Source organism: Puma concolor, chromosome A1, assembly GCF_028749965.1.
Source record: "Puma concolor isolate L17-30 chromosome A1, mPumCon1.1.hap2, whole genome shotgun sequence".
NCBI classification, from domain to species: domain Eukaryota; kingdom Metazoa; phylum Chordata; class Mammalia; order Carnivora; family Felidae; genus Puma; species Puma concolor.
This window is the reverse complement of record NC_141667.1, coordinates 171,875,540-171,897,869: the sequence shown is the minus strand read 5'-3', so window position 1 is coordinate 171,897,869 and position 22,330 is coordinate 171,875,540. Positions and strand designations below refer to the sequence as shown.

Here is a 22,330-nt window from a genome sequence, read left to right as displayed (position 1 = left end):
GATGGCCGTTGGTCGGGTCCTGGGCTGGCCCTGAGCCACCTGGGAGGAGGGAGGAGCAGCCTGTGCTGCTCAGACTGGAGCTGCCAGCGAGCAGCTGGACTGGAGACCAGCGAGTTGCCAGGGAGGTTCCGAAAACCTGCTCTGGGCACCCGCTGTTTCAGTGCGGCCCGCCCGTCTCATCCGCACTTGTCCTTGCTCCTCCAGTTCAACGACGTCTTGCTGTACACGAGCAGGGGGCTGACGGCCTCGAATCAGTTTAAAGTGCATGGGCAGCTCCCGCTGTACGGCATGACTGTGAGTATGCGCCGTGGGCATGAGATCGGGGGCCCCGCCCTGCGGGCTGCAGGCAGTTCTCAGGCCTGATAACGGGAGCAGGAGCCCATAACGTGAGGAAGGCACCTTGTTTAATTTTTTTTTTTTTTACATTTATTTATTTTTGAGAGACAGAGCACGAGTGGGGGAGGGGCAGAGAGAAAGGGAGACACAGAATCCAAAGCAGGCTCCAGGCTCTGAGCAAGCGTTCAACACAGAGCTCAACGTGGGGCTCAAACCCACAAACCATGCGATCGTGACCTCAGCCGAAGTCAGACACTTAACCGACTGAGGCACCCAGGCACCCCGAAAAATACTTTTTTAAAACAATCGGGTAGAATGGGGATACAAAGGCAGAGGAAAATTCGTGCACAAAAGCACATAAGTTCCATACGTATGAAAAGAATTTTTAAAAGTTCGGGTTCCCCAAGAGGGGCTCAGGACATGGCTCGTCCCGCATACAGGATGCCTGCGTACATTTCTTCTAGAATCAAGTGAGGAAGCGAGCTGACGTGGCCATGAGGTCTGAATCTGCCGTTTACTTCTTCTTGCCTGGTGCTGGGGGCCCTGAAAGACCATCCTCTCCATCCACATGGAAAGGCGGAGCCCCCGCCCAATCGAGCAGCCACCTGTCTTTCCCCATACATGTGCCGGTGGACAGGTCTCCATGATCTGTGACCCTTGTTTGGCAGATGCAGACAGAATGCCAGTCTGCCCAGGATTATTTCCCTGGCTTAAACTCTCACTCCCCTCAGTGGTTGGATGAAAGGAAGTTTATGGGCTCAACCAAAAAAACAAAAAAAACAAAAACACTTTTGGTGTTCCGAATGTGATTTTCCTGACATGGTTCCTCTGAGCTGTAGCCAGTTTAGCGAACGTTTGGAAATGCACCGCGTGTCCCCCTGCCTCTGGCAGTAACATTCTGCACACTCATCCCACAGATAGAGGAAAGCGAAGACGAGTGGGGTGTCCCCCACTGCCTGACCCTGCGGGGCCAGAGACAGTCCCTCGTCGTGGCGGCCAGGTAACTCCTGACCTCTCACCTGCTTCTCCTTCCACCTGCTGTGGTCTGAAGACCTGACGTCTGCCTCTTCTTCAGCTCTAGATCCGAGATGGAAAAGTGGGTCGAGGATATACAAATGGCCATCGACTTGGCAGAGAAAAGCAGTGGCCCCACTCCCGAGTTCCTGGCCAGCAGCCCCCCCGACCACAGTGAGTGTGGAGGGAGAGGCTTCCCTGGTGCCCCCCCCGGGCGCGTCACCTCCAGGCACTAGCCTCGGGGGAGTGCGGGGGACAGCTCTGGCTGATGGAGGGAGGGTATCCCGCTGCACTTAAAAATCACCCGACCAGGTGCGCTCCTATCTGTGGTTGACATTTGTGTTTAAAGCTAATAATCAAGGAACTTCCAGTTCCTAAGAGTAAAAAAGCCCCTCAGAACAGTGCGAGGGAGCAGGGAAGTCCTCTCTTCTGGGCCGGCATGGTGGCTCGTGGTCCAGAAGGTCCGCGTGCAGGGAGAGAACCCCAACCTCAGCGCTCAAGTGTGTTAGGGGCTCCGCGGCACGCACACCTGGGGTGGGACCCCGACAAGAGATGGCTGCTAACGTGGCTTCCTTCTCTGGGGGCGCATGGGGCTCCCCAGGGGAGTGCCCCTGGCCGTCCAGTCCCACTCAGCACCAGGGAGCGTCCCCAAGGGGTCCCTTTCCTGGCCAGCAGACGTCTGAAGCGCTGCCTTTTGCCGCCTCCCACAGAGTCCCCCGATGAGGCCGCGGTGGCCGACCAGGAGTCGGAGGACGACCTGAGCGCGTCGCGCACATCGCTGGAGCGCCAGGCCCCGCACCGCGGCAACACCATGGTGCACGTGTGCTGGCACCGCAACACCAGCGTGTCCATGGTGGACTTCAGCGTCGCCGTGGAGGTACGGGCCGCCCGCGCGGTGCTCTCTCGTTCTCGTTCTCCAGGCCGTCCCTCCTCTCGCGGAGCTGGCTGTGGGGTGGCCGCTATCCATGCGCACTGGCGCGTGGACAGAGGCCCCGGCGCGGGCGGGGTGCAGGTGCCGGGAACCCCCCGTCCCCCCAGGCAGGTGTCCAGGGAGGCAGTGGGGTCAGAAAGCTGGTGCCAGCCAGGGCCATGCGGGCCACGGTTCACGGATGAAACCCTGGGACACGGCACACGGTCCCCTTCGATGCCGGGCTGCTGCCCCCAAACCTGCTTCCGGGGGTGCCATCTAACAGAGGCGCCGGAGTATCTTGTTAAACCCGAAAACTGAATTCCCAAACGGGCCTGGCCCGAGAAAATGTCCTGGGAGGCTGTGGGCCGAGAACGGCAGTTTGTTTTGCTTTTTGAAGCAACAGTGTTGGGAACGTGCCAAACCCTTCTTGATGGCTAGTCTGTGGGGACTGTCTGGGATTGTTCTCCAGAAGTGACCTTCACGGCTCCACAGAGCTGCTTTTGTGGAGTTCCCTGCCACAGAGAGTGTCCTGAAACCCGCGCCTGTCTGAACACATCCTCAAGAGGACACGTCCGAGGCCCAGGCCCTCCTGTTGGCTGGCAGCGGACGTCCCCTCTCCTTCGACCCCACAGGGCCGGACTTGGTCCTCCTGCCCGGCCCCCTTCCCACTGTGGGGCTGGAGAATTCTCCCCGGAGCGGGAAGGAAATCAAGTCTGTCCAGCGGGTCCAGGGAAGCAGGCGGAGGTGCATCACTGAGGGGTGGACTTTGCGCCACTTTAGACGGACCTCTTCGGGGTGTGGGCAGGACGAAGCGTGGGAGGTTGGTAGGATTGGAGCCCCCTTTTTAAGCCCTGAAGGCACTTAGGCCGCTCAGGCACAGCAGACACTGGAGTCAGGTGGGTCCCGGACACGTCCTCAAGGCCAGCTCTTCGGGGTGACAGGCCTGTGCAGCCGCAGTCCCGTGTGCGTCGTCAGGTGAACGTACAGAACCCGGTCAGCAAAGTGGCCCTCAGGCCGGCCCTGCCCCCCTTTGGCTGTTCGCAGTGCAGGAACTGAGAACGGGCTTGGACGTTTTTAAATGGCTACTACACGTATCTGATTTTGCCTGACGAGCCTCACTATACACCATCTGGCCCTTTGAGGAAGTCTGGCAGCCGCCACAGCCCCTGGGCGTGTGGGTTTAAGGAGCGGTAATGTGGGCTGAATACTCATGGAATTGGCTGGTCTGTTCCTCTGCAGGTGCCCCCGGCCTCGCCACGGGCACATGGCATCAGTTTAGTGTCTGTGTTGGGCCCCTTTGGTGCCAGGCATGCGCCCCCGCCTTCTCCCAGGTCCTCTGATCCCACTGGGTGATGGGGGCGGGGAGCAGGCAGTTCGTTCCCCTCCTGATGGTTGCTGAGCCCCATGCCCGGAACCTCTTCCCGTCCCATCTCCTGCAGAACCCGTGCAGGTGGAGATGTGTCCTGGGGACAGCTGGGTGGGGAAGGCAAGGTGTGCCGGGCGTACCCGCAGGGTTATGGGCAAGCCGGGAGCATGCGGGATGGGGGTGGTCCACGTAGGAAGGCCAGTGGAGCATTCTCATGTCCTAGACTGGAGTTGGCAGGTGCCGGAGGCCTGGGGAGGGGTGGGCAGTCTGGATGCAGGGGAGGACCAGGATGGAAGGGACAGCACTGACGGGGGATCCGGGGGGGGGGGGTCTCTGTGGGCTTGCCGGGCTGCCAGAACACGTTGCCACGGACTGGTTAATGGGAAGTTCGTCCCTCGTGGTGCTGGAAGCCGAGGGAGGCTCCAGCCCCAGGAACGGCCAGAACTCCTTGGGTGTTTCTTGGCTGGTAGATGCGTCACCCCTGTCTCCATCCCGCCTGGAGGTCTCCCCGGTGTGTGTTATAAAAAAGACGCCGGTTACCACATCAGGGCCCACCCTACCCCAGTACGACCTCATCTTCACCTTGACATCCACACACACCCTATTTCCAAATCAGGTCACGTCCACAGGTACCAGGGCTTTGGATTTGAACCTATCTTTGCAGGAGACACAATCCAGTCCAGAATAAAGACTGAGCAGTGATGTGAGCCAGGAAGAGGGCAGAGCAGAGGCCTTCCCTCCACTGGGGATTGGGGGAGTCCAGGAGAGGGGGCCACTGTGAAAGTGAGGAAACGGGGCGTCTGGGTCACAGATGTTGTCCTGCCCGGTAAAGGCAGCAGAAGGGGACTGGCCCACGTTGGAGGCAGACCTGAGTCATCTGCCCCAGTGGGTTCAGCCTCTAGAGAGCAGTGTCAGAGAAAAGGTGGCAGAGTTTCGGGGCCATGTGACCTGAGGAGACAGACATGTACCCAAGTGAAGCCACGGGGAGAGGAGTTTGAGTCCAGTTCGTGACCACAGGGGCCACTAGGACAGCAGGGAGCTTTCAGAGAGTCTGAACGTGGCATGTTCCAGAAAGGTGGCCATGGGAAGTTAGCACCTCCCCGTGGACCTGCCTAGAATTGGGGCAAGGCGTGTACACGCTGCAGGACCGGCGTTAGGAGATCTTCTGGACGCCAACAGCTGGAAGAACTGGGCTCAGTAGAAGGCAGGTGCGCTCCCTCCTTGCCTCTGGGTGACACGTAATCATGTGTGATGCTCCCCAGTTCTGCCTGTAACTCCGAATACCCTGTGTTCTTGTCACTTTCTGCCCATGGCTGGATGGCAGCCGAATAGAGTGATGGGGGGGGATGGGGAGCTCTATCGGGCACCCCTGCTGTTTGCAGTGTCCCCCTCGGATCAGCTAAGTCCCGGGTGGGCTCTTTCCACCTCCTTTCACCCTGAGTCAGTCTCCCCATCAGACTGTGAGCCACTCGAGGGCAGAGACGTTTACACTTCTCTCTCCTGCTGCCCCGGGGACCTTGCTTATATAGGTCATTTAATAATGCTTTATAGGAAGAGTACCGGAGGAATAGAATAACGCAGACTAAGATATATTTATAAATTTTTCTTAAATGTAGGAATTTGCCCATTTGACACACAACTGTGGAACTGTGCCCAGCGTCCTTTCCTGCTTTAGTCTTCCCAGTAACGAGCAGCAGGCCTTCTCAGTGTCCTGGCACAGCCCGTGGGGCTGCGCAGCCTGTGTCCTGCTGCAGCGGCGTGGGGGCTCCTCCACCCGGGCCTCAGAGCTAGAAAGTTCGGGCAGGACGACCGCGCAACGCCCCTCCGTACCCATGGTTACTCTTCCTTCAGCTCCGGGGAGTCACAGGCGGCCCCCTGCCAGGACACATTCCACTGCAGGCCAGCGTTCCCGCCAAGGCCACTAGATGGCGCACAGGGCCCGCCAGCCCGTCACCCAGGGTGACGGATCCTTCCCCGTCTCTCCGAGGGACAGCAGGGCCAGTGGACGGAGCCTGATGTGCTCCTGCCATATACCTGTGATGACAACCCCCATGAACACCTGAGGTCACAGCTGGACGTGGGGAACAGCACAAATCAACCCGTAACGGGGGGCAAGAATTAAATAAGGCTCGGAGAATCCACCCGCAGGGAGAACAGCTCTCCCTCAGTCACATGCGGGAAGCCCCGCCCAGGAGTCCCGCGGGACCGCGAAGACCAGGCCGCACGCTGCCGGCGGCGAGGGCGCCCCCCACTCGTGCTCCTTACGTGCATGCTTGTCTTTCAGAATCAGTTGTCCGGGAACCTGCTGAGGAAATTCAAAAACAGCAATGGGTGGCAGAAGCTGTGGGTGGTGTTCACGAACTTCTGCCTGTTCTTCTACAAGTCCCACCAGGTAAGTGCCACATGGGACAGTGGGGACAGTACACCTGCCGGGGGCCGTCCTTCCTCTGGAAGGGCGAACAACGGGGCCCTTGAGCCACCCGCCCGGGCATGGAGGGAGGGACGCGGTGTGTGAGAAGGGGTCCTGCCCTGCACAGTGGCCCGGAGAGCCTCGATTCTAACTGGTCTGACGTCCGTCTGCAGCAATCCGGCCGAAGCCTGGTTGGTTGAGCGGGGGAGGGCTTCACTGAAGGTTCCTGCATGGCTTGGTCGGTTGGAGGCCCAACCGTGAACTGGGAGATCCTGACCGGAGCCAAAATCACGAGTTCGAGCCCTGCATTGGGCTCTGCCCTGACAGTACAGAGCCTGCTGGGGATTCTCTATCTGCCTCTCTCAAAATTAGTAAATTCTGGAGTAAATGGGGGGGAAAAAAAAAAAGCTTATGAAGGCGTGGGGTCCCACTAGCTGGCCTGCAAGGAAGGCAGCCACTGCTCAGGCCCAAGCACCTGCAGCCCCCTTCTGTTGCCTCTGTCCAGGACCATCACCCCCTGGCAAGCCTGCCTCTGCTCGGCTACTCACTCACCATTCCCTCCGAGTCCGAGGACATCCACAAAGACTACGTGTTCAAGCTGCATTTCAAGTCTCACGTGTACTACTTCAGGGCCGAAAGCGAGTACACGTTTGAAAGGTAATGACGCTTCCTTCCACACAGGCGGCCGCAGGAAAAGGCCACCCTCTCGTGAGCCAGGTGGACGAGGTTTATAGCAGCAGCCACTCCCTGCCTGCCGCAGGCCTGGGCATTTACTCACTTCCAAAATGTCCCTGACCTTTGGGGGGGGCGGGGCGGGCCGTCCCCTTTGCCTAACATCATATCCACTTCTGTTTTCATAGAAGCAAGTAAAACTGAGACTTCCCTGGGTAGTGACATCAGTCCTTAGCCTGTACCGTGTCGGGGCCACACACGGTACACTTTTAAATCTCTAGCGAGTGTGTTGTTTTAGTCTCTGGAGTATTGAGTCGGAATATGCCGGACTGTGCTAGGGCCAGAAGACCACTCGAAGAAAGAAGAAATCCTAATGTTTCTCAGGGTTACCTTCTTAATAAGACTAACACGTGGTGTAAGGAGGCCCAGGAGCCACAATCCTCAGACTTTTCCCAAAATTTCAGGTAGGAATTCTGGGCCCCCAGGAATGGCATCCTGCCACTTGGGCAGGCGGTGGGGTCCTCGGGCCATAGTCCAGGCGGAGTTAACAGTCACCTGCCCGCTTAGGGAGGACGGTCTCTCCTGGCCATGCTGATAGCACACGGCGTGTTCCTTCGTCCCCATGGGTTCCATGAGCCCACAGGTTACGACGTTAGTTCAGCGGCAGCCACACGGTGGTTGAAAACTCAAGTCAAAGCCTCCCCGTAAGGTATGCTGCTCGAAAAGTGAGCCCAGCGGAGAACTCTTCTCAAATCTGAGCCTGGCCCAGAGAACCTAGACTAGGGGGCTGATCCTAAAAAGACCAGTGATTAGAGACTTTTGAAAGCCCTGCTACCAGTTCCACGGAGGCAGGGCCTCCTCCCCTCAACACTGCCGACCCTGGAGTCCATTCGGCTGTCCGGAGGGGTGGGGGGGGGGGGTCCTGTCCTGTGCCTTAGAGGATGCCCAGCAGCATCCTGGCCCCTCCTACTAGAGGCCACTTGCACCCCCTCCTCCGTGACAACCCAAAACACCTCCAGACGCTTCCACCCGGGTGGTTGAGAGCCGCCAATACACCGCAACTACCCAAACGCATATAACGGGCTGCTCGTCACCGTCCAGGAGGGAGAACAGGAAGCCACCTCACCTCCAACCGCTTCACGTGGAGCGTGCTGCCGCGTCACCTGGGCGCTTCCTGTGGTCTACAAAATGAGCGCCCAGGCCGGTGGTCCTCAAACCGTTCCTCAGGAGCACCTAGAGGAACCCTTAGCCTTGCTTCCGTTCACTTGGGTAGCAGGAGTTCATTCAGGAACTCTTCTGCTGGAGTTGCACGTCACGTAAGTCACGACGCACGCTGAGTATCGGGACGCTCTTATGAGACCAAGTGACCCTTGACCGTCATTTCGCTTTCTGGTCTTAGGTGGATGGAGGTGATCCGCAGCGCGACCAGCTCGGCTTCCCGCGCCCACATCCTGAGTCACAAAGAATCCCACGTGTACTGATGGCAGGACCCGTTTGCTGGTGTGAGCGGTGGCTGCTTTCCCGGGAGACACTTACTTTCCCTCTGTATTAATGAAGCCTAGTAAAATTAACACCTGTCTGGAAAAGCGAAACATGGTTTCACAGCACCTCTCCTCTATCTCCGCAAAACCATTTTTAACCTTGTCTTTTCGAGCTGTTCGTGTCGTCTGAACGGAACCGTGCTCCCACCTCGGACGCTGGTGGCTCGTCCGTCCTTGTCCTGGTGGGCTCTTTCTAGCTTGTGCCAGTATTAAAACGTTGTCATTGATGTCGTGCCAAATGACGGTTTTTCTTCCACAAACTGCACCTTAAAAGCGGGATAACCACATCCGTTCAACCAAAAAAGACAGGGCAAGTGCTCTCCTTTTTCTTAAAAAAGAAAATTCTTTTGACTTACAGGCTGGTGCATTTTAAAAACAAATGGATTTTCCAATGTTTGTGATACATATGGCACAGTCTTAAGCAAAATGAGATCATTTTCCGATTTCGTTTTTTCAATCTTTCTACTTTTATAATAGTAGCAAGTTAGTAGGATTTACTTCGATTAATAAGCAATTTGCAGCACACGAAGTACGTTCCCCTTTGGGGTCTTACGCTCCAAGGAAACGCTGTTCTTGGCACAAGTTGACCAAATTGTTGAAGCGGTTCCTCTTTACAGACCGTAGCGGGTTGTGCTCTGTTCAGAGAAGCAGAAACCGAGCACGACGTCCGCGGTCTCGCTGTGGTGTGTCCGACCGAAGATGCTAAGCCGTGGTGTTTGCTGTTTCACAAGCATGAGAACCCGTATGTCCGTAATCAGGGCCATTTGTGAGATGTGACGTCCGGAGGGTGGGTGCGGCCCCCATCATACCTGTATCCTGCAACTGTGGTTTGGAATTGCACATTCAATAGTAGTATATATTGTGCCTGTCTTCAGAAAACATTCTTTCCTCCTTTTTATACTCACTGCCCCCTCTCCCCCCCCCCCCCCGCCCGCATGGGGTATCACCAGTAGGACACTGCGCATCCTCGACAGACCGCACAGGGGACACGGCTGGCGCCCACGAGGCAGAGTCCATGTGCCTGGTCTCCATGGAGGGCGGGGGGCTGCTATCCCCTAGTTAAACCCTTTCTGACACAGTCCAGAGGGGGTGACCGATCCAACCAGTATCTCCCAGTGCCCACACCACAGCTGGGAAAGCCCCTTACCTAAGAAACACAGGACGACCCGACGCGGGGGAGCCGTGACTGGTGTGCGTGGCAACGGCGATGTGCAAATCAACGTGCAAATGGACCAGTAGCCCGAGACGTGTTAATCATTTGCCTTACGACATGTACCAGATGGTTTTAAGTACTAACAAAAGGGAATAAAAATACCTCACGCCACAATCCAGCATATTGAAGTTTTAAGGCAAAACATAACCAACCTCGTCCGGTCTTTCTTTTCGCCTAAGGTGGGTGGGTTGCGGGGAGGGAGCCGTCGAGGCGCGGACGTGGCCAGTCCCGCAGGGGTGGGTGCGAAACAGACACACAGAGCGTGTGGGAATCTTGGTCTGTGACCGTCTATCTGCGGCCGCCGAACTGGGGGGACAGAACCTCACGAGGAGCCGGTCCGTGGTTATAAAAGGACTAGAACCCGAGGGATGGAAGCGAAGGGGACAGAGGGGTGGCTTCCACTTCCTTTGTGACAAGCGGCCCCTGGAGACCAGCTGTTTCTCCCACACCCCAGGGGTAGGACCAACTCCCTGGGAAGGTGAACCCATCACCAGGCGGCCGACAGGGCACAGGCAAGATCAGGAAAATGCTCTCTGTAGCAATCACCTGTCACTAAACCCTACGGGGCGTGAGGATGAGGTGGTCTAGTTCAGGGTCTCCAAGCGAAGAGCCCAAACCGTGTCCATGATACAACTGGTTCCGTTCTGTCAGCACCTCTGTGTCCCCGTGACATCAAAGCAAACGTTAGGTACAAGTCACGTGGGCAAGTGAGACCGCTCCCAAGCTGCCGGGAACATATGGGGAGTTCAGAGACAACCTGTACCTGAGTCCAGCCTGTAACAAAAACTGGCCTACAAACGGAACGTAGGGGCACCTGGGTGGCTCAGTCAGCTGAGTATCTGACATCAGCTCAGGTCACGATCTGGCGGTTCACGAGGTTGAGCCCCACGGGGCTTGCTGCCGTCAGCTTCAGAGCCTCTGTCTGCCCCCGCTTGTGTTTTCTCTCAAAAGTAAAAAAAAAAAAAAAAAAAAAAAAAAAAAACATTAAAAAACAAATGTATCTCACGGTTCTGGGGGTGGGAAAGCGCAAGATCAGGGCGCTGGCAGATCCGGTGTCTGGCAAGAGCCTGCGTGGTTCACGGCCAGCTGTCTTCTCGCTGTGTCCTCGCAGGGCGGGGGGGGGGGGGGGGGGGGGTGGTCAGATCTCTCTTGGAAAGTCCCTAATCCCGTCATGGGGGTTCCACCCTCGTGACCTAACTCCCTCCCAAAGGCCCCACCTCCAAATGCCATCGGTGGGGGCAGGGACGGGACTAGGGCTTTAACAAATTCTGGGGGAGCCATTCAGCCTGTCCCCTCTACACACACGAGACTGAGTTACACAATTTTCTGTGAACTTTATTGACCCTTGCAGGATACAGTACCTGTGCTTAACACACCCTGCAGTACTCTCCCCATTTATTGCCATGTTTTATAGCAGAAATATAGAAGCCATATTTTTTTAAGGAAATATAAAAATGTTTATAAACGGACCACGTTTTGCCAAAAGCAAGGTACAAATGCCACATGAAGAACGAACTAGACACTTCACAAGACTAACTGGACAACAAAACTGTTGGATTCAGGTGTGTGGCATGTGGTTACATCGAGATAGTCGCAGCTACCTTGCTTATTAGCGCGGCCAGCAGGGACGCAGAAAAGACGATTTCGAGAAGGCGTAAAAACCCAGCCGGACACAGCCCACTGCCTGTTTCCAAAAGGCAGCCGCTGGGTTCCACGAAGGCCTCTCCCACGCTAGGCGCGCCGCAGCCGTCTACAGTCTGTAAGTGGACAAGCTGTGGCCACAGGGCCTTGGCATCAACAGGCCTCCAAAAGCTAGCAAATCCATCCTGGACGCTGGGCTCGAGGGTCTAATGGGCAGCAGAGGTGATGTTGTCTGAGCCGGGTTCCACTGTAGCTCCGGTCCCTGGTCCTACAAAGACTGAAGTGGCTCCGCCAGCGCCGGCCTCCCCCGCTCACGAGGCCCTTGAGGGGGCACAGGTCCCACATGCCCTCAGAGGCACAGACCTCAGCTTGTGTGTGCACAGAAAGCAGCCAGCCAGAACGTGGGGAAGAGAGCCACTTTTCACACCCTCCCAAACCCCATCTCCCCCCAGAAGCTCAATCAACAGAAGACACTCACTTAAGGTCTACAAGACTAATCTGCTTTGCCTGGGAGACGGCTCGGTGTGTTACGGTCTAGCGACTGGAACACGTGCTGACCCTTCACACCGATTCGCTTCACCGGAATAATCCAGTCTCCCAGTCAGCAGGACCACCGCTTCCATCTGAGACTGGCTTTGCGTGTGATCCTGAGGTCACCGTCCACCTGCAAAGTGAACTCTAAATCAGAAAGCTGCTGTCTGCACCGGCTGGCTGACAATCAGACAAGCCGCCCACTCCGGGGGAACAGCGCTTCGCTTCTTTGAGCGATTCTCCCGCGGTGGACAAAACGGATCTTTGGCTTATGCCTCACATAGGGAAACAAACTGTTTGCTCGTACAAAACATTCTGTTGAAACACGGAATGAAACATTCTCAAGTCCTGTCACCCAAGTTAATATTCCTGATGCAGAAACCCACACAGAGAGTCAGCAATTCATTCAGTTCTATTTCCCCCCACCAAAATGCATCCCTCGTAGAAATCAATCATTCCATTTCTAATTAAGAAATCATGATTTAATTTTAGACTCTGAAATCTACACTCCATCAGCACCTCTAGACAAGCAGCACACGCCCAAACGTTTCCGGCCCAGGGCCTCTGCTCTCCCCTGGAACTTCCAGGCCGCTGTGTTGGCACCTACCAGACCTTCCATCCCAAAGTTTACCCGGTACCTTCCTTGCTCCCAAAATCCTGTGTCTTCCCCTTGGAGAACTGCTACGCCAGCAAGAGAGGACAACGATTTGTATCAACAAACGCAGAACAGTGCCACGTGCACCTGGTCAAGTATTACTGCAGAAACTCGATGTCCCATCCCAGAGACCCAGAAATTTTTCCTCCTGCCTCCCACCTTGGCAAAGCCAGGTCCTGCCACAAGCCCAGAAAAATACGGACCCCTCCGGCTGACAAAGAGCAGACCCGGGCTCCTTGAAGAGAACAAAACAACCCTTAAGGTCCCTGGGGAAGAGAGAGCGATTTGACAATGAGCAATATTTAGCTCTACCTTCTCAATGACCAATCTTGTCTGAACGGTGCAGAGGGAGCAGACCTGGACATGCGGCAGGTTCACGGTGGGCTCTTCTTTCTGGAAGCGCTGAAATGTCTTACCCTCTTCACACACACTCACACACACACACTCACACACCTCCACGACAGGTGCACTGCCCTCTGAAGAGTCACGTTTCAAGAGTCACACTGCAGAACAAGTGCGTTATAAAATTTATTCATGTAAGCATTCAGACACTTGTAGGTGGGCAGGATGATACGCGGGTTTCACAAGGAGCGACAGGAGATCCTACCAGAAAGGACGGTGCAGCGGGCGCGGGGCTGGCAGTGGCACAATTTCAAACAAATGTTAAGACGAGAGCACTTCATCGGGGAGCAACTTAAAATAATTAAAGCTTCATGAGGCCAGATATGTTCCGATTTAAAACACTAAGAAATAGTACCATCAAATGAAAGGAAATCAACCTCTACGGGGACCAAGAGGGCTGTCGGGCAGACGAGAGGGCGGTGTGCATGTGTGGAGGTGCAAAGAGTGTTCGCAGGAGGGGTGCTTATTATCATTAATGGCAAACCCTGCAGATACAAAAGAAAACCCAAATCACTGATCACAGAATTCAAAATTTACATGTAATAAAGGCAAGGCAAGAGACTCGAGTTACGGCCTGTCAAATATTTACTCCACTGACATTATCTACAGAAGCACTCGGCCAATTTGTACACGGGGACTCCTGACACACGCCAGAAGGGTTTCCGTAAAAACGACACTATATACAATCTGTACACTGACCCACCAGAGCGATTCCCCATCTCCCGGGGAGGGGAGTGATCAACTTAAAGCAGGATACCTGAGGTTTCATTTCGGATGTGGCCTTATCGTGATCCCACATATACATTTCAGGGCCTGTTTTTGTTTTTAAAGACACTTTCCTTGATATGTGCACACTGGCTAAAATTAAAAACAAGAACCATAAAATAAAATGATCGCTTGAAGGAGCCGACCTGACCCACCCCCCCGGAGACTTCACGCAGTGCAGGCCGGGAGAAAGGGCGGCGCGGGGCCCCGGAACGGGTGGCACGGGGTGGGGGGACGGCCCCCGGATGGCGCACCACTGCAGCCGAGTCAGCAAAGGCTCTCGTTGACTTTGTACGAGGAGGATGAAGAGGAAAAAAAGAAAAACAAAACCCCAAATGCCAAAGGAATTTCAGTGGGATGAAGTTCCTCCACCACTTAGAGAATATCTAGAGGGGGAGAAAAAAAAAAGAGAAAGAGAAGTGAATGTCATTTCTGTAACCTCCGTGCAAAAATCCAAACCACCACCCAAATCCTACTTTTGCTGGGCAAGCCCAAGTCATAAAAAAAATTAGGCAAATGTCAGCGGGTTAATCACTAAACAATGCATAAAAACTAAGAAAACTGATTTCGACACAACTTTTCACAGGTTAAATTCAGTCCATCGAAGAACTGAAAGTCTATAACGGAAAGTGAGAACACGTTCGGTCTCCCAGGGGGGAAGGAATTGAAGAACAGAACAATAAATGGCGTGGCTTCGCTTACAGTCCGTTTTTTAAAATTAAGGAATCAGTAAAACCCAAACACATACACATGGCTGGATTACAGATGGGCACAAGAAAACCCATTTTGGCCACAAAAATATCGATGCTTGTTCAAGTAATCCACTTCCTAGAACTGTTTCAGAAATGGGGTCCAAAGAAGGAGCCGTGTATTTTGCACAAAGATGCCTCTTAGATTTTTTGTACTTGTAAAACAGGGAACAACTTTGATGTCCAACTGTAGAGAAACGGTTAGACAGACTAACCAAATTTTTAAACAGATTAAAAATTGTAATTATAGGGGTGCCTGGGTGGCTCAGTTGGTTAAGCATGCAACTTTGGCTCAAGTCATGATCTCGTAGTTCATGGGTTCGGGCCCCGCGTTGGGCTCTGACAGCTCAGAGCCTGGAACCTGCTTCGGATTCTGTGTCTCCCTCTCTCTCTGCCCCTCCCCTGCTCTCTAAAATAAACATTAAAAACACTTTTTTAAATTAAAAAAATTGTACTTATATTTAGCAACATGAGAAATACACACAAATGTGTACATAAAATTATACAGGCAGTACACATGTATAGTTTCACATGCACAATTCATTCTAAATACTATAGAATATCAAAAACTTATATGTGCACTAATTTGGAGACGTAAAAAGTTGGGCAAATTTATGATCTGTATAGAACAATGGAAGCCAATGAACAAAACTGATATTCCTAACTGGGCTGCACTGGTGGGGTCACGGCACTTTCTTCTGGTTTCTGTTAGTTCTGCAGTACTATCTTGCTCTGGAATAAAAACAAAAAAGGAGCGGGGTCCTCTTATGGCCAAGATCCCCTCGGCTACCTCAAAACAGAGCCCAAGTCATAGGAGAGGGCTGAGGACCTGTTCAATGGAGAGAATGTCAAACATTCCAACCTCTGGCTCCTCTTTTAAGGCATTAAAATACTTGGCACCCTCCCAGAGAAAGGATCACGGAAGATCTTCTTGAAAAGCAGGCTCCGACCACAGATCCTAAAACTCATTTTCCAAGAAATATAAACGCCTAAGCCATGGGAGGAGTTGATGCCATGCAAAAAGAGCCACGCGTTAATTCAAATTAAGACACAGAAGTCTCTGAAATGCTTTAGACAAAAATCGTTTATTTTTTCTGAGGTGATCCACTGAGGGACCGCCTTTATGGAGCTAAACGGGAACGAGGCAGCAACAGTGGTCACTGTGGCATGGTGGCATGTGGGTGGGGAATACACAGGAAGAGCTCGGGGGGCCTCCAAGGAGTGAACGGACAGCACCTGCTAATAAGCCTGTGGGGACCCAGCTAAGAGCCCCCCAGGAGCAGGGTCCTCTGCTGGTTGCAGAGGAGAGCGTGTCTGCACATGACAAAGGAAAGGAAAACAAGACAGAATGGTCTGAAGGCCAGAAGAAAGAACGTGGACTAGTGTTTGGCGAGTACAAATTTATTTATTTCTTTTTTATTTTTATTTTTTTAACATTTATTTATTTTTGAGACAGAGAGAGACAGAGCATGAACAGGGGAGGGTCAGAGAGAGAGGGAGACACAGAATCCGAAACAGGCTCCAGGCTCTGAGCTGACAGCACAGAGCCCGACGCGGGGCTCGAACTCACAGACCACGAGATCATGACCTGAGCCGAAGTCGGACGCTCAACCGACTGAGCCACCCAGGCGCCCCGCGAGTACAAATTTAAACATGATGTGGACAGCGGCAATCACATCTGACTTACAGATGCTCAACGCTCACACCAGCGGCGGCCGAGACCCCAAAATGTGGCCAGTTCACACTGAGACGTGCTGTGAAGCGTAAAACGCACCGGACTGCAAAGACCTGGTAAAAAGCAGGTGCGAAACGCCTCCCCGGTAACAGTGTGCACCGACCACGTGTCGAGAAAGATGTGGCAAGCAGTGGGTTAAAAAAATCTATTACAACTAACTTTACCTGTTCCGCTCTTCCGGTTTTCTCACGAGGTAACTAGAAAACCTGAAGCTCTGTGCGTGGCTCACACTGTCTACTGGAGAGCACGGGTGGAGATCCCCTGGGTCCACAGTGCCAAGGAGGGAGCAGAGAGATCAACAAAAATGCACAGGCCACACCCCCGTGCCCCGGAGCCTCGGGGAAATCGGGTCACGTGCGGGCATCCCTGCCAAGCATCTCAGGCAGTTTGAGACAACGTGGAAAAGAGTCCTAAAAGGGACGCTAGGAAAGCAGCAAACCAAACCAAGACCAAACACAGAACCACCAGAACCAGCCACGTGATCTTACGGTTCCTTTTAACAGGAATTTTCGAAACACAGCTAGAATGGGGAGCGAAGGGAGTCCAAACTGCTCCGAGAAATGAGAAAAGTGGCCATTAAGTTATGATGAAGGAACAGGGGGCAGCCGAGGAGCTGAGAAGCATCGTCTCACGACCAACAGCCAGTGAGCCCTCTAACAATGCCACACGACCGTCCCTGCACGTGCACGCGGGACGGTACACGCAGACCTGTCAGCCCCTGTGCGGGTGAGCGGACGGGTGACTGCAGCTCTCTCTTCCTTTATGCCTCAGATTTGTTCCTGTCAACAGCGGGGAGGGGGGTAAACCCGAAAGTGTAACGGGGTCCTTCCAGCCTCAGAATAGGCGGCGGCCACATAAACGGGCCTCATTCTCCAGCAGCCCTCGAGCACCGGCTGGGAAGGCCAGACACCTTCTACAAAGGAGCCTGTGGCCGCGGGGACAAACCTGCAGGGAGGAGTGAGGCCGGGCCCCTACATCCCCCTTCACCAGGGCTCGGCCCCTGCCAGAGGGCAGCCCCTTCGGCCATCACTTCCAAGTGGCAAAAGGAACCCAACGTGCCCCCAACTTCCTTATGTGTTGTCAAGGCAGCCTCTCTGGGAAGAGCTGAAATGTTCCTCACTGTCACTGAGGCTCGGCCTTGCTCTGGAAGGGGCTCGGGAGCCTGGACAATTCACAATTCACCTGGAAGGTATTGTTTTCTTTTTTAAATTTTTTAAATGTTTGTTTACTTTTGAGAGCGAGCGACCGATTGCAAGTGGGGGAGGGGCGGGGGGGGGGGGCAGAGGATCCGAAGTAGGCTGTGCACTGACAGCAGAGAGCCCGATGTGGGGGCTTGAACCCACGAGCCATGAGATCATGACCTGAGCCAAAGTCAGACGCTTAAGCAACTGAGCCACCCAGGTGCCACAAAGGAGGTGATTTTCAAAGCCATGACGTGGCTGGCTTTTGGGAGAGTTGCAAAGGTTTGGGGGTGCAGAGCAGAGCCTGGGTCACAGCACACCTCTCCACTCTCTCCAACCCCCCCAAATGACTGCCCTTCCGCGGGAGTGACATCGAAGCGACCTTCACAAGGAGGCTATCGCAAGTCTGAGAGTGGGTGGGGAAGCCCAGGCCGTCCCCCACCCCCACCCCCACCCCAGGGCCACAGGCAGGGCAGAGCACACCTGCCGACACAGCAGGGCTCCCGGGCACCGGGGGTGGGGGGGGAAGAAGTGGCCTAGGCACCCGAGGAAGCGAACACGCCCATGTCCTAACTCACCGAGCCCCAACTTCTGGCACCGTGGGCCTGACTTTGAAAGCAGAAAACCAAGCGCATTACAAACACATGGGTAAGGAGCACACCTCTCCAGCTGAGGGTCAGGCTGCCTCACTAGGAGCAGACAGGCCTTTTAAAGGCACTGGGCGGGGCGCCTGGGTGGCGCAGTCGGTTAGGCGTCCGACTTCAGCCAGGTCACGATCTCACGGTCCGTGAGTTCGAGCCCCGCGTCAGGCTCTGGGCTGATGGCTCGGAGCCTGGAGCCTGTTTCCGATTCTGTGTCTCCCTCTCTCTCTGCCCCTCCCCCGTTCATGCTCTGTCTCTGTCTGTCCCATAAATAAATAAAAAACGTTGAAAAAAAAAAAAAATTTAAAGGCACTGGGCATTTACGTGGTAAGAGCTACAGTCTCACAAAGTCTGTGGTCCTTCCATATTCCTATCATTCTTTTACAGTGATTGAGATCTATAACTCAGAACTTTCTGAAACTTGATTCTGTTTCAACCATGTGGTGGGAAGCTAACAGCACCCGACCGGGAACGAAGCGCCCCAGGGACAGAGAGGGTTGACCAGCAGTCCCTTGGAAGGGCAGAGAGAGCCACGGGGCAGACACGGCAGAGCCCTCCTCCCTGGACACAGTTACCTCTGCAGCCGCTGGACGAGCTGGGCCACCATGGTGTCCGAGATCCCAGGGCAGGCCTCTTCCGCCAGGTAGATGGCCCCGCGCAGTTCCTCTATGGGCCCCGTGTTCCCACCACACGACTGGCTCTTCTCCTTCAACTGGAAACACACAAACACAAAGAGCAGCATGACCCACGTGGGCACGGGGATCGCCGAGCGCCTCCTATACAGGGTTACATGACGTGCCAGCCCAGACCGCTGCCCCCTTCCGTTCCTTTCCAGGAACAACTCCGTGACAGCACTCTGTACAGGAAGGGCAGGAGTCAGACCTACGTCACCACCTCTGCTAGCGAGAAACAGAGACAGCTGGCCTTCTGTGCATCTTTTCAAGATCTGATCGAGGCATCCGTCCCTCTGCTCATTCCACTTCGACCTGAACCTCTACCAGAAAAGCAATCCCAAAGTCGCTCAGCTCTGGCTTCCACAGCAAAGCTGCAACGTGCACTGTGGCTTAGATCCTGGTGGTAAGGGGCTGGCTCTGAAGGCTTCAGCAAATGGCCTTTCTGGACCCGGGGGCTGTCAAAACATTCTCCTTCGTGCAACCAACTGGCACCCCTAAATTCTGGGAAGCTGGCATCCCTATCGGCCCCTCTGCCCCCATAAGAAATCACGACGGTGTCCTCAGCACCGCCTCACGTGAGGCTGATGACTCGTAAGCCCTCTCTGGGATAGATGTGACCAAGACGTGCCCCATGACAAGGAAAGCTGTTCCAGCACCAGGCAGCAGGTGCACAGCTGAGCCTCTCCAAACAAGAGCCCCCTCCTCGATTTCACCTTTAGGAAATCATTCACCTTTAGTTTCGGCTTTCAAGCTGCTGGGAACACATCACTCCCGGCACCAACCCCATCCTGACCACACTTCCCCCTTCCGCCGGCTGAAGGGGCACACGAGGGAACCGAAAGCCATGGCGTTGGAGGGGCCGCGGGAGGGGGTTCACTCGCTGGGCTCCTGCTGGTCACAGACTGTGGTGCGGCAGACCCGGAGGTGGCCACCTGTGTCTGTCTAGGATTCCCCATCACTTAACAACCACAGAGAACAGCATTTACAAGTCCTTAGTGTGTAACCTCTGCCTTCCCCTGTTTCCCACTCGGTTTTCCTCCCTTGCTTGATCAGCCCCCGACTGGAGTGAGCCACCTGCACCCACTGATGTCAGGAACATGCACATCCGCAGACACGGGGTTGAGGAGTTTTGGAGTATGATGTAAAATGACACACACTGAACACTTCAAACACGTGGTTACCGAGTACTACTAATAAAAACAAAGAAAAGACACCTGTGACTTTACCTTCAGGCTAGCAGGGAAAAAAAATCAAAATCAAAGCAGTATTCCATTTAGGATTAATTCATTAATTCAAAATAATGATTCCAGAACAGTTTCTTCACATGCGCCACGAAAAATACATGGCTTCAGACAAACAGGAAATACCTATGCCATTTTCCCAAACTGCCTGACGCTGGTGGAGCGCCAATGGCAAGATCACAGGGGAGCAAGGGAACATCCAGAAAGCCTGAAGGACCACTCTCCCAAACTACACAATAATGAGCAAGATGGTGTCTTATGGACAGAAGAGGAAGAATGCAGGTACCCAGAAAAATCAGCCAGGACGAGAGCCAAAGAGGGACACAGAGAGGCCTCCACCTGCCCTGTGGGAAACCCGTGCGTTCAGTGGTTTCAACTCCACACTCCAGGCCCCTCAGGCATGTTCGAGCCTGGCCCCTCAGCAAGCATGGCCCCTCAGGCAAGTTCGAGAGGGCAGACCCTGGGCAGGGGACGGACTAGGAGCTGGACGAAGCCAACCCGGACACCGGGCGGGGGGGGGGGGGGGGGGGGGGGGGGGGGGGGGGGGGCGGGGGGAGGGACCTTGCCAAGGGGGAGTCACTGTGTGAACTGAGGTTCAGGCCAAGTGGAGTGAGCAGGGCGGGGAGCCTGTGTGTATGGAGGCTCCCCTGCGGAGCTCTGAATCACCAAACAGAAGGTACTAGAGTGCGACTCATTCTGAATTATCTTACAGGCAGCCTGAGTGTGTGTGTGTGGGGGGGGGGGGGGCCTCAAAAAAAAAAGGACAGGGAGATCTCCAACTTTACTTTCAAATCACCTACTAACTGGATGAAGAATAATCTTCAGTTTCAAAATCTATTGTTGAGAACATCTCAAAATGCCATATACATATAGGTACCTACATGAGTCGGGTGGGGATGTGGGGGGCTCCCCAGGGAAGGAACAGGGAACCAGCACATGGGTGTAGTCCCAGAACGAAGGAGGGACAGGGGCTGCTCACTGGGGACACTGGTGGCCTGCTGGGTTAAGTGACTACAGGAGGATCCCAGTGAAATATGGGGGCACTCTGGGACAACTCAGGTCTCCAGGAATCCGATTTCTCCTTTCAAGTAAAATCCTACTTTTTACATCACCATACACTTGTCTGCGGCAAAGCAACCACGCTACAGCCAAACAGATTTTGTAGAAGGTAGTATAACTGAGGCTGAAAATCGCCCTGGTCTCACAGAGACTTGGGCTGGGCCAGAACACTTGAGGTGACATCACAGGGACATTTCCCAGGAGGGGCGCCGGGAAGGTCGTGCCCAATCCCGCCCAGCCTCAGGGGACCACGGTGCGGACTCTCCTCCTGCTTATGCCAACTTCTTCTAACCTCCCAAATGCTACGGGCAACATGTCACAGAAAGAGGACCCTGCTCCCCACTACTTCCCCCGCCACATTCCCCCCCCCCCCCCCCATGTCAACTGGGGATCTTACCTCTGCAAACAGAGGAGAAATAATTGTAGATAAACACTGAGAGAAAGGCCTCTTTGGGATGTCTTTCATCTTAGGGAAGAAAGAAAAGGTAATCAGAGGGAAGTATTTTAACATTCATACTGCAACAATTCAAACTGTAGACTTCAGATATGCATCACATCAAATCTGAAATGCTGTCTGTTTGCGGGGATACCCAATGGGTCTGTCTTGCTGTCTTTCACCAGACTACAATGTTTCATTTGCAGCAATGCGCAACAAGCATGCAGCTGGGGAAACCAGGGTCCGGGTTCCAAATGGAAAGACCCACGAGGTCCCAAAAGTGGCATCTGTATTCCAACACTGTGCTACCTATGTAGTGGGACTTGACTACAGAAACCAGAACCGAAGCTGACTGTTGCCAAGCGACTGTCGTAGGACAGCGGCCTATTTTCTACTTTTGCAACCTCTATAATAACTCCTATCTGCTTATCAAAGCCAGACTTATAGGATCACCAGGGGGCAGCCACTGGTCTACTCTGCCGGAGAGGGACTACGCCACCGTGCTGTAAAAAGATTTTAAAAATACAGTTTTTCATAAACTTAAAAAGGCATAAAACCAATTAATCAAAATAAGGTTTTATATATGTACCAAAAGCACTACATTTGTTTTTAAGATCTGAAACAAAAACTTCATCCCAAAATTCTGGTACCTTTTATGAGTAACCCCAATACACAAAGCAATACCCTGACCCCTGCTAATGTGCAAGTGTCAGGAAACGGATTCCACGGTGGTGGTGCAGGGCTGGGGGTGGGGTGGGGAGACAGCAACAGCCTCTGCAGAGCAGACCTGAGGCCAGATTCTCAGGTCTGACTCTCTGGGTCATGAGACAGAATCTTTTTCTTTTTTTTCTTTTGTTTTTTAATTTAAATTCAAGTTAGTTAACATACAGTGCAATCCTGGCTTCAGGAGTAGAACCCAGTGATTTGTCACTTCCATATAATACCCAGCGCTCATTCCAACAAGTGCCCTCCTTAATGCCCATCACCCATTTAGCCCACCCCCCGACCCACGTCCCCTCCAGCAATCCTCAGTTTGTTCTCTATATTTAAGAGTCTCTTGCTGCTTGCCACCCCCTCAGTTTTTATCTTTTCCTTCCCTTCCCCTATGTTCACCTGTTGTGTTTCTCAAATTCCACATAGGAGTGAAATCGTAGGATA

At 54.0% G+C, this 22,330-nt stretch overlaps 2 protein-coding genes across 9 annotated transcripts in view; one reads left to right on the top strand and one right to left on the bottom strand.

Annotated features, from left to right (window-relative positions):
* FARP1 (FERM, ARH/RhoGEF and pleckstrin domain protein 1) overlaps window positions 1–9,609 on the top strand; it is a 295,229-nt gene extending 285,620 nt beyond the window's left edge. For all 4 annotated transcript variants that reach the window (XM_086709189.1, XM_086709180.1, XM_086709199.1 and 1 more), the window contains exons 21-27: window positions 205–294; window positions 1,254–1,336; window positions 1,412–1,524; window positions 2,061–2,227; window positions 5,911–6,018; window positions 6,542–6,693; window positions 8,108–9,609. In XM_086709189.1, the coding sequence (XP_086565315.1) occupies window positions 205–294; window positions 1,254–1,336; window positions 1,412–1,524; window positions 2,061–2,227; window positions 5,911–6,018; window positions 6,542–6,693; window positions 8,108–8,189 (795 nt within the window). In that variant the 3' untranslated portion in view covers window positions 8,190–9,609. The remainder of the gene's footprint in view (window positions 1–204; window positions 295–1,253; window positions 1,337–1,411; window positions 1,525–2,060; window positions 2,228–5,910; window positions 6,019–6,541; window positions 6,694–8,107) is intronic.
* Window positions 9,610–13,738: 4,129 nt separating this feature from the next.
* STK24 (serine/threonine kinase 24) overlaps window positions 13,739–22,330 on the bottom strand; it is a 121,591-nt gene continuing 112,999 nt past the window's right edge. For all 5 annotated transcript variants that reach the window (XM_086709144.1, XM_086709154.1, XM_086709149.1 and 2 more), the window contains 3 exons: window positions 21,134–21,202; window positions 18,338–18,474; window positions 13,739–13,842 (listed from right to left, as the gene is read on the bottom strand). In XM_086709144.1, coding sequence (XP_086565270.1) covers window positions 13,806–13,842; window positions 18,338–18,474; window positions 21,134–21,202 — 243 coding nt within the window. In that variant the 3' untranslated portion in view covers window positions 13,739–13,805. The remainder of the gene's footprint in view (window positions 13,843–18,337; window positions 18,475–21,133; window positions 21,203–22,330) is intronic.